Here is an 11416-nt window from a genome sequence, read left to right as displayed (position 1 = left end):
GTCATTTGTTGTAATGTGTAACAAAAAAAACAGAAGAAGAAAAACACAGCAGTGAGTTTAAGTGGCATCTCTGTTTAATGTAAAACTTTTGCTGCCTCATTCTACTGCAAATATTTCACATTAAATCTACGTATGTGCTCATGAGTGTGATGAGGGACTTGCGACAGAAAAATAACAAATAACTTCACAAATCGGACCTGATTGTCTACAGCTCGGTTTTACATGTTTGTGTAAAATTATAATTAAATTATTAATGGAAAACAATCCAGAGAAGCAGAAATGCCATTAATGCGATTAATTTAAAGCTTTGGGTTCAACTTCTGCATCACATCTTCAATATACCTAATTTTTAATACAATGTGCGTAATAATATGTGCATAAGTAAATATAGTCTTTTGAATTTGAACTTTGAAAAACAATGAGGCCAGTTGAAATATGGGCAGAGTGCAGTTTTAACATAATATGTAGAAATACTATAATCTATGTAACAAATTCTTTCAAAACAGCATGACATTCACAATTTCCTCCCCGCACTGTACTCCACCGTTCTTTATCTATCTGAAAATGAAACCTGAGAATTCACATTTCCTTTCTCTTTTCATCTCTTCAACTGCAAGCCGTTTTCATGGTGTGGGTCTGCAGACTGACACCCACACATTAGCTTCCTTCACTTTTAGCAGTAAGCTGAGATGAGAAGCATCGGATGGCTCCTTGTATTAAAACAGTCTGCCCCAGCGACCTCCCTCAGCACCGGTGTTGTGAGGATCAAAGAGGGAGGGAAGGTTGAGACAGCTGATGAGACGAACTACGATGTCTGGTCTGATCAGGCTGCGGCTCACTGGCGTTTCTCTTTGGCGGGCGTATCGTCTTGGGTTTCCGCTGGAGCTGAGGGCAGGGGCGGAGCCAGCCACAGACAGAGGAGGATGATGAGGTGACAGACGTGGAGCGCGGCTGAGCTGCTGTTAGTGGACGGGTAGGTGTTCCACGAAAGCTCGATCAGACCCAGGATCAGGACCCTGAACAAAAACCAGAAGCAAGAAAACATGGCATTAACATCTGATTGAGTGGTGGGAATGAAAGTTGTGGTCTAGTACTTAGACTCGGTCTTACCTGAGCAGGTGGGCCAGTTTCTTGACTCCTCCACTCCAGAGCAGGTAGGGCAGCGTGTGGAAGTACCAGACGTAGAACTGGTAGTGCAATGAACGGCTGAAGCACATTCCAATGAAGTTAGAGGTGAACAGAGTCAGTACGATCTGTGATCATCTGTTAAGGTTTGATACTAGGAACATCATTAGTTTACTCTGACATGTTAAGCCAATTTATATTTGACACCCAGCAGCAGATGTTAGTGTTGACGACAATGATAATTTGTGCTTTAAATGCACAGTATGTCATTTCTGCTGCAAGTTGTCTCCCAAAATAATAACAAAAGATGGAGTTTGATGACATTGTGAAGTAACTTGGAATTAAGGAACAATATTCAACTATAGCTGGCTAGATTGTTGAATTCCTTCCTCAACGTCTGACCAAATGAAACTCACTGCTATCTTGGATAAAACGATGGATTTCTGTGAGTTTTCAAGTACTCAACTTCTAAAAAATATAGAACATATGTGGTCACTCATGTGGAGATGTTACAAATTATGTGTTTAAGGAACTATATTCTACAGATGAGAGCAGATTAAAAGGATATGATCGACGGTGGTTTTCTGAGGAGGGATCTTCCTCTTTCCTGGCTCCTTGAGGAGGTCGAAGACACTTTCTCCTGGTCTGGTGAGAGAGCAAACTGTTACTTTTCTAAAAAGATGTTTTAAATTCCACCTCCCTGAATAAAAAGCAAGAAATATGGCAAGTTTTTTTTGTAGTAGTATTTTTGTCACAATAGTTGACTTAACGACACCTTTAAATGTGTGCAGCATCACTTTTCACTGTTCTTCGTGACAGCTTGTTGCATTGTCTGCAGTCATGTCATGCTTTTTAAGAAGCAACATGGTTGCAGGCAAAACACTGTTTCCACGGCACCACAGACAGGCAGCTCTGGCTTCTGAATTCATTATTAAAACAACCCTGATGCCTCAGATGTCAGGGACCGAACCTGAATGAGCCAACCTCCTTTGGTGCCGCGGAACAAAAATTGGCATGATTTTAACACCTGATTGATTCAAGCTCCTCTCCAGCTATGCCAGCAGTAACCTTGGCACAGCCAAAGTCAGTCTCACCTCTTCCAATGGCGGAGAGCGAAGAGCAGCAGGGTGAGCAGGTGGGCAGCCAGCAGGGCTAAGTGGAAGTACCGATTCAAGAAGAGCCATTCTGGCAGGAAGCGCCAGTTGACCGTCCACTTGAACATAAACTGACGGCCGAGATCAAATGCCCGGCTCAAGTAACCGACCGGATTCTCCAGGAGGAAAGGCAGACCCAGCAAAACCTGCAACATCAAGACACACTCATTTAGAGATGATACTTGGCAATACTGCATTACATTTAAAAATATATCTGTGCAAAATAATGCCTGGTTTTATAATCAGATGGAATGTTTACCTGTATGGCTGCACACAGCGAAAGTCTCGGGATGGTTCGTATTAGACCAAACTCAGACAGGAGGAGGAAGAGCAGCCCCGGAGCAAAAAGTAGCACATTCATTTTCACAGACACTGCTAAACTGTCAGAAAGAGAGGAAGATTGAGTTGTAATTTCATCATGTCACAAAAAATGACTTCTAAAAGGTGTAACACGAAAAGCTGCATTATGCTGTTAGGGAGTCCAAACTTGCCTGTAAAGGCCGCAGCCTAGAGTCCAGTGTCCGTCCATGAAGAGGTTGACGGCTGCAAACAGCAGCATCATGGCCACCGGGTCGTTGAAGAGACGCAGCACAAAGATGGAGTGGATCCGATAAGATGCACAGCACACAAAGAAGAACACATATGGAGGAACCTGGGAAAAATAATCAAAGAAATAAACATACAGACTTATGACAATAAAGGGATATTACAGCAACAAATAAATTCTCCGGTAAAGGCTATTGTCACACAGACTGACCTTCTTGGTGCGGTTGTATATCCTGAAGACAAGCAGCAGGGTGATGAGGTAGAAAACTGCAAAAAGGTACTGGCCCAGACGGATGTTCACTCCGTGGCTGGTGATGTAGTAGAGAGCTGTGAAGATGTAGACAAAGCCAGCCGGGTACCTGCAACAACAAGGTGCTCATTTATCCTGCATTAAAAATTGCATCTGATGACAAGATTCTAATCTGAATCGCCAAAAAATAATTTGAAACTTACACCAAGGGGCCGGTGTCTCCTTTAAGCTGAGTGTAGTCGTAAGTACCATTGATGACTCCCTCCACTTCATCCATGTAGGCTTTCCAGTCGATCTCGGTGTCTGGAGTGCAGAATATAAATCAGTGATCATTTAACGTTTACATTTAGCAGGCGCTTTAGTCCAAAGCGACTCACAATAAGTATATTTGTCATCATGATCATGAATGAAGGGGAAGTGCTGTTATTTATCTATAATGCTGATCCACTCATTGCAATTAATCGGCTAGCCATCGTGAATAAATATAAATGCCAAACACTTTGATAATTGATGATGCTGGTAAGTTTTCAGGAATAATATGTTTTATATCACTATACATTAACATAACTTTGTTTATATGGGCTGTTTGACATGAATTTCTTGATATTTTCTGTCCTTTTTTTAGCTAAACAATACATCGATTTATCAAGATGATGATGATTGAAGCCTCACATTAAAAACACATGATATAATGAACATTATCAGAAGTCTGTTTGATGAGAAAACATACAAACTAAATGCTTGATATATATATAAGCTAGGTGCAATATCAAGCCTGCAGTGTCGTTACTTGAGAGAACATTTCTGGCTGCATTTAGTTTTCAAGACAGTTGCTGAAATGAATAATGAATACCGCTGAACACTGGGACAGAACAGACGCTTGTATGTGGTCATGCAAGGACAGTGGATTCCCTTTGACAGGTGGCAGTGGAAGTTGTTAGGTGTGCTAACGCTAGCTACTTAGCGCTCAGACACGTTCACAGGAACGACGAAACACCGTAGCATGCTAACTAGCAACGCAGCTACTTACATGCTACTTTTTGTATGACCCACACATTGAACCCGATCTCCAGGAACCACAACACTGACACGACCAGCAGCGTGTATTCCGTCTTGAACAAGACCAAATGTTTGTCCTGCCACAGTGCGTGGAGTTTCCCCCACAGAGGGGACGGGGCGCCGGGAGACTTCCTCCGCGCAGCTCCTGCCATGTCGGAGGACCAGCAGCGACGTGGAGAAGAACCGCAACGCACATGCGCAGGAAGGCTTCGTCACGTGACGCATCGACTTCCTGAGGTACGTCACGTGATATGGACGCCACTTGCGGCGAAGATGTCATCTTGAGGGATTTGATTTTCTGACAGGTAAAACAATAACAGGTGTACTTTTGTATCGTGCTCTTAAGACTTGTATAACTGTTGGACGTGAATTATAGTTGCTCAGATGGTTAGTTCACGTACAGTCGTAAAATAAACGTTTAGAGGTCACCAGTGGTTTCACAGCTGCAATGGCGACGTTAGCCGGCTCGCTAATGTTTGGAAGAAAGTAATATTACTGAAACACGTTGTGTGACAGAGGGCAAACTCACAGAATAGAAAATGGACTTTAGCGTGTTGTTATCAATTTCAATAGCAATAGGAACTGACACAGTAACAGCGACTTTAAGATGTGAATGCTGCATTGGTAAGAATACAAATGCTACATTCCAACAATCTGGTTGTATTTTATCTATCTGTGTGAAATGGCACTAAAAGTTAGCTCGTTAACCGGATTTATCAAAACATACATGAACTGCATTTTGCAAAGTGCTTATGAACCAGTCCTGATGGCATTTTCAGTCATATTCATAGTAGCTTAGTTAGCTAACTAAATTTTAGACACCTGACAGTTGAATGATGATACTAAAGTGTAGATGTGTATGTGTGTCATAGTCAGTGTCTGATGACATTGCTCCTGTTTACTGATGATACACAAAGTTTTCTTTCAAACCAAACAAACACACTCACATTGAAAACAACACAGTTCCATATTGTTTATATTTGACTGACCCTGCCTCATCTCTAGCTTCAGAAAGTTTTCTGGGAACCTTATTTTCCTCTGAGATCAGCTTCTTTAGTCAGTTCTGGATACAAATAAATATATCCGAGTTTGTATTACGACCTCATTAATAATGTGAATATTAAATTCTGAGTTTGAACTTCTTCTCTAAAACTATATAGTGCCCCTTCAGTGCTAGAGGTCACCTCTGGATTCTGGCCAGCCATAACTGTGTTAACCGGCTGGCAGCTAATTTTAGCTATCCAATATTTTAAAGCAACATTATTTAGGAATTGGCATTTCGTGCAATTTGGTGCCCCCCCACGGTTTCTAAATGCAAAATCACTGTGACAAGTGGCTCACAGAACATAAAATGGACTTTCAGTTTATGTTTTAAAAATCAATTTCTAATGGCATTTTAATCAAACAGTCATATGGACTTTACACTGTGACTGCTGCTTTACTAGGAAATCAAATGTTAAGTTATATAAGGTTGAGAACTAAAGCTAATTAATGTATTTCAGAAGTTAAATTGGTTCATAGGTTCACATTGATTTTCTAAAGATATTATTACAATCTGTACACAGCTGACCTCTTGCAGAATGAAGTTTATACCATTTAATATTTGTTATCTGTTATCTGTCTCCATCCTGCTGTTTTATATCTCACCAAGAATAGTCCAGTCACCACCAACGAACCTTCTTGCAACAGTTATAATAAGCTAGTTAGAGTTTGAGTTAAATCAATTGTGTCACCTGCCACAGAAATAAGTTGTGTCTTAATTTTACCTCCCAACAAGTAACACCCAGCTTCTTATGATATGGCCAAGTCCTAGACCCAGTTTGTGCCTCACAGTTTCTTATTTGTTTTCTAAACATGTGCAAATGTAAACGTGTACACGTGTTACTTTGCTTTATTTATTTCAAGCTGTGGTTGTAATGACTATATTTCCATCTTGCAGTGCCTGATGTTAACTGCTCGTGTTGGTTGAAAACAGACTTGGGCTCATGCCAGTGAGCCTTTGTGATGCATATTCCTAACACGATGAGCTTACATGTGTTATTTTTGGCTAATGGGTTTATTTTGGGTTTGACGATGACCTCCTAAGAGCATTATGAAGTGCTGTTAGTCAAGCAGAATTATACACCCCTGAGATGAGTCTGTTACTCTGCATTTAGCCCTAGCCTTTGTAAATGCAAACAGCAGCGTGCACATTTTTGTCGTCATGAATATAATGAAGATACTTCTATATGTAAGTAATATTAAATTGGCAGAGAATCATTATGTTGCAGGACTCTGCTTCACAATATGTAACTGTATTACCACATCCCTCTGTTCAATCAACACTTCATGCCAGCGACAATATAAACGTTTCAAAGTACGTCACGGTGAAGTCGGGATGAGTCTTGCTTCTTCTGACTTTTAGTGGAACATGACAGCTTGATTTGTTGATCATTTTACATATCATACTGTATGTTTTTGTTGGTCTGCTCCTAGGGTGGTGACAGGAGATCCAGGAGGAATGGATGGATTTCATGTGAACTTTCCAGAGGTAGTGTGCCTTGGGGCCACCTTTACCCTCTCAGGCATCTGCTACTACCTCTATAAGAAGAGCCGGAAGACACTGGATACACTTGATGTGAGTAATGAACATCATTTTACGTAACGTTGCATTGTCATAATTAGATTTTTTCTTTTTTTTTTTTTCTTTTTCATTTTCTGTTCACTTGCTGTCTAAATTGTATTGATTTTATGGACTGAAGGCTATGCTCAATAAAATTGTGTGCAGCTAATTAAAAAAATAAACTGAAGTCTGTCTACTGTGGTGCTTAAACTGCATACCAACACATCTGTGTCTTGTATCATCAGGCGGCTCCACACTTCCCCATAGATAAAAATCTCAAAGACATCCTGAAAGTTACTCCAGGAGCATGTCTACAGTACGCTGTTATCGAAGGTAACAAGGTTTTCTGATGCTGACAAGAGTTGATAGCATATTCTTTAGACAAAAAATGCAAAGACCATCCTTACCTGGTCTTTATTATGTGTCTCTAGGTGCCGTGCAACCAGTGGGCGAGCCTCTTTCGAGTCACTTCCAAAAAGAATGTGTCGGAGTGTTGCAGAAATTCACATTGAAAGAACACAGGCTGCTGTGGAACAGCCTGACACGCTCTTGGTGAGAAATCCATTAAGAATGCAGCATTATGATGCTATACATTATAACTGTTTGGTATTTTTACCTTTATTTGAAAGTGGAAAATATAGGTTGGACAGGAAACAAGGAGAGAGAAAGAAGGGTAACAGGCTCCTCATTTGCTTAAAGTTAAGGTCAAGACTACTTTATGCAATTCAGGGGCTTCTAGCATGACTTCCAGCCTCTAGAAATGTCTGAAATAATGTAAAAACTAACTGTTGCACTAAATATTGGTCCAGTTAGACTCCATGCTTATTTGTTTATTTATACATGAAGCCCCAAAGTTCCAATGTTAATAATATTTTGTCTTTATCATCATACATGCAGACTAAGACCCAATGTTCCTTCCTTTTCCTGTTGCAGGACGGACAGTGAACGAATCGTGCACCAGAGAGTGAACGCGGTGCCGTTCGTGTTAATGGGATCCAATGAGACCTCGGTCAGAGTCCTGTGTCCTCTGCAGGCCTCTGGATTCCCCATGGAGATCACCCACGAAAAGTTCCACCAGGTTAATTACGGCTTGAGTGACATCGTAGGACAGTACCTCAGTGGGGAGAAGCTCAAAGGGCAACTAGAGATCGAAGAAATGCTCAAGGTCAGTTGTTAGATCAGAGACTGATGTTGTTAACATCTATAGCTCAATAGTTACTTCATTTAATGAAGCATAAATCGTGTTACGTCAATCATGAAAAATATGAACAAAGACTCATTCTTGTTTCAGGTTGGCACAGTCCTTACAGGCGTAGGGGAGTTGACATTGGAGACAGACGGCACCCTGAATCTTCAACCTCCCTCCAACGGCTCACAGTACTTCTTGAGCATTACAGACTTTGACACCCTGCGCGGGGAGCAAGAGAACACAACTGTTTTGTGGAAGGTGCTCGCCATCGTCTCTTCTTTGGCGGGAGCGGCGGTCCTTTGCTGGATCTGCCGACGCTACTATTACCAGCTAAAAACTCGCTGGGAGCAGGAGCGGGAGAGGAGGGAATTTGAGAGGCTCCTGGCCGACGCACCAAGAGCGCGAGCTCCAGCGGCGGGCCCCGAGGCTCCTCATGACGGGGCGGAGGAGCACATAGAGAACGCCTGTGTGATTTGTCTCAGTCAGCCACGTAACTGTATTCTGTTGGACTGTGGACATGTGTGTTGCTGCCACAGCTGCTACCAGGCCCTCCCACAACACCGATGCCCCATATGTAGACAGACCATAAGCAGAGTGGTGCCTCTCTACCACGTCTGACACACCTGTGCGACCACATGACCTCAGTGGCACTTAACCACCATACAAACTGTACCAGATTAAAGGAGACATATTATGCTCACTTTCAGGTTCATTATTTTTATTTTGGGTTACTACTACAGTAGTATTAACTGCTCCTCTCCCTGAAGTCATCCTCTCTGCCATGCTCCATATCAGGACTGTGATAATCATCTCCTCGCCTCCAACTTAAAGCACTTGGTGTTTTATTTCACCGAGATTTTAAACTAGATGTACATGTAAAAACGGTTGTCCAATCATGTTTTTATCGGCTACATAATATTGCAAAAAAGTCATTTTTGTCATTCAGTGATCTGGAGAATGTTGTTAGGGCTTTAATTTAATCTTGCCTTGACGACTGTAACTCACTCTACACATTCTTTCTTAAGAATCACTTAGTTTCTTCCAATTTATTCCAAAGGTTAAAAAAAATTTGGCCACATCACACCTGTCTTAGCGTCTTAACGTTGGCCATGGACTGCTGGTGAGGCGTTCCAGGCGCAGTGTTTCTGTGGGAGAGAGGAGCTTCCTTTGGTGTGGACTTTGTAACTTTCAAGATATTTTGCATTCACAAAAAACAACAAAACAAACTGAAGGAAAGGAAAAAAAAAACGCATATGTCTCCTTTCACACCTCATAAGATCTAAACTAGTGTTCTCATCTTATAATTACTCTCACTGCCAGAAGGTTTTGAGAATATACTGTATCAATAAAACATGAATTATAAGGATAATTTGCAATTGCCAGTGTGTCAGTGAGATACTTTTATCTGTAATTGTAAATGACAAATACAGGGAAAGAAAGTAATTGGGGAAAAGGGTGTACATTTATACAATAGAGATATTTATTTTCCTACATGTTTGTTTTGTGCCTTACTTGGGTCATTTAGAAGACTGCTGCTGAGATCGATTCGACTGTATTTATCCGGTCATGAGGAGCTAAGCTTTTGTTTCAAACTCTTTCAGCCAGTCACAGATTTGAGCCACTGGGAGTTAATGAAATAAAGATAATTTATTTCAAATTGTAAAAGTGTGTGCGGAAAGGTTTGTTGAAAGAAAATCAATAAATCATCACTCTTTGAACCATTTGTGTAATGCATTTTACTCACTGTCATGGAGACATGGTGCTAAATCATCCGCCTTTTAAACTTGTTTTAGAAATGAAGTGATAATAAACAAGTCTTGTGACATGTCATGCTGCTCATTATGTCTGTATGTATGGATCGTATATGATTCAAGAGTTCCTGTTCTGCCTGCCTGCGTCTCTGATACACATACGTCTGAACAGCTGTGACATAAAATGGTTGTCGCTCCTCTTAAACATAAAAAAAATCAAAAGTATCTTACATCTGAATAGATCCACGTGCTTCATAGGAGCCTGAAAATCAATTCACGATGGAGTTTTTTTTTTTTTTTTAATATATTTTTCTATAGGCACAAATGCTCGACAGCACCTGGTGTCTGAAAAGACATGGGTGTAGTGAGTCATCAGGCTTACTATTTCTGTCATCTCTAACAAGCGGGTGGAGAAAGGGCGGATAGATGAAAAGCCACCTTCTGATTCTTTTTTCCTTCTTCTCAGAAGCACAGAAGGGGAGAGACTAATAGGCATGTGTTGGGGGTTTTGTGGGGAGGGAAGGGAGATGGTACAAGGTGAAGAGTGGGGTGTGGGGGCCCGAGTTGGGGGGGTGGAAAAAGGAGCAGGTGGGAGACACAGGACCCCATAAATCTTCCTCAGCGGTCACAAGGGTTTCAGTTTGACAAATTCTTCACGAGCCCTCTCAGCAGAACAGCAGCTGTGGCTCTCGGGGAACAGACTATTACAGTAGCACCGGCAGACCTCTGAGGGCATGGGAAAAAACGCAGCGCGACACTTGGTTTGCTCATTACAGTTTAATTGAATAATTGAGAGGATAAAAAGAAATTAGGGCAAAACCGTTATAGGATTGTTCTCACGTGGGCCTTTGAGGAGAGAGAATGCCATTAAAAAAACACAACTAAAAGCAACTCTAGATAATGTATGCAGGTTTATATCGTCACAAAAGATTATTTCTTCCCTCTGTCGTCATTTTCTTTGTGCAATATGACAATTACTTTGGGCTCACTTAAGGCCTGTTTCACTGTATCTGGATTATGATAAGATATATTCCACCACTAGGTGTCCATCTTTTGTCACTTGAGTCAGTGAACTGAAGTGGCTGACAGTGAGGGAACACACTGATTCCAGGGGATGCTTTCCAAGTCACATGCAATTAATGTACACTGTGATATCCTGCTTAATCCCTTCTGAAAGCTGACAAACAATTTGGATGATATGATTATTCTCTAATTGGCTGTGCTTCATGGGTGTAGACCCTGATTTGCGATGATGAGGGTGCAGACAGTGGTGGTTAATTAGGTAAAATCTTGTTTATAAGGAGCACCGGTTTGAAACGGGGGGGGATTTAATAGTAACATTCGCCTGGCGAGGAATTATTATGACTTTTAATAACTTCAAACCAACCTTATGGGAACAGACTGGCAAGAACTACACTGAAATGTCTCAGATATTCATTGGAATACAGTGAAATGATACAATTCATGCTCCTCAGAGGATGAATCGTACTGACTTTTGGTTTCTAGTCAATGGAATTTGGTTCAGATATGGTGTCTAACAATAAAGCCTAATGATGTTAAGGGCCCCCCTTGACTTTTCCTGTAGCACAAAGGTTCATATTTGTGGTCGTGAGTTTGAATTTACATAATTACCAAATAAATCACATAAAGCACTAACCTACCTCCTGCTGAATATTACCCTGCTTAACATGACAAAAACTTACATGGCAAACAACATGTCAGCTAAATATCAGCATGTTA

The 11416-nt window shown here is 41.2% G+C and overlaps 2 protein-coding genes across 2 annotated transcripts; one reads left to right on the top strand and one right to left on the bottom strand.

Moving 5' to 3' along the window:
- Positions 1-52: 52 nt before the first annotated feature.
- Positions 53-4344, bottom strand: alg3 (ALG3 alpha-1,3- mannosyltransferase). The gene is made up of 9 exons (XM_037083682.1): positions 4106-4344; positions 3279-3378; positions 3037-3184; positions 2771-2931; positions 2539-2659; positions 2220-2425; positions 1694-1770; positions 1111-1255; positions 53-1016 (listed from the first exon to the last, which is right to left on the bottom strand). The coding sequence occupies exons 1-9, from the start codon at positions 4284-4286 to the stop codon at positions 836-838; spliced, it is 1320 nt and encodes a 439-aa protein (XP_036939577.1). The 5' UTR covers positions 4287-4344; the 3' UTR covers positions 53-835.
- Positions 4307-8853, top strand: mul1a (mitochondrial E3 ubiquitin protein ligase 1a). The gene is made up of 6 exons (XM_037083683.1): positions 4307-4439; positions 6610-6751; positions 6982-7069; positions 7168-7288; positions 7670-7901; positions 8028-8853. Exons 2-6 carry the CDS (start codon positions 6635-6637, stop codon positions 8541-8543), a joined length of 1074 nt encoding a protein of 357 aa, XP_036939578.1. The 5' UTR covers positions 4307-4439; positions 6610-6634; the 3' UTR covers positions 8544-8853.
- Positions 8854-11416: the final 2563 nt, after the last annotated feature.

This window comes from Acanthopagrus latus, chromosome 21 (assembly GCF_904848185.1).
Source record: "Acanthopagrus latus isolate v.2019 chromosome 21, fAcaLat1.1, whole genome shotgun sequence".
NCBI classification, from domain to species: domain Eukaryota; kingdom Metazoa; phylum Chordata; class Actinopteri; order Spariformes; family Sparidae; genus Acanthopagrus; species Acanthopagrus latus.
The sequence above is the reverse complement of the archived record's forward strand: the minus strand, read 5'-3'. Positions and strand labels throughout refer to the sequence as shown.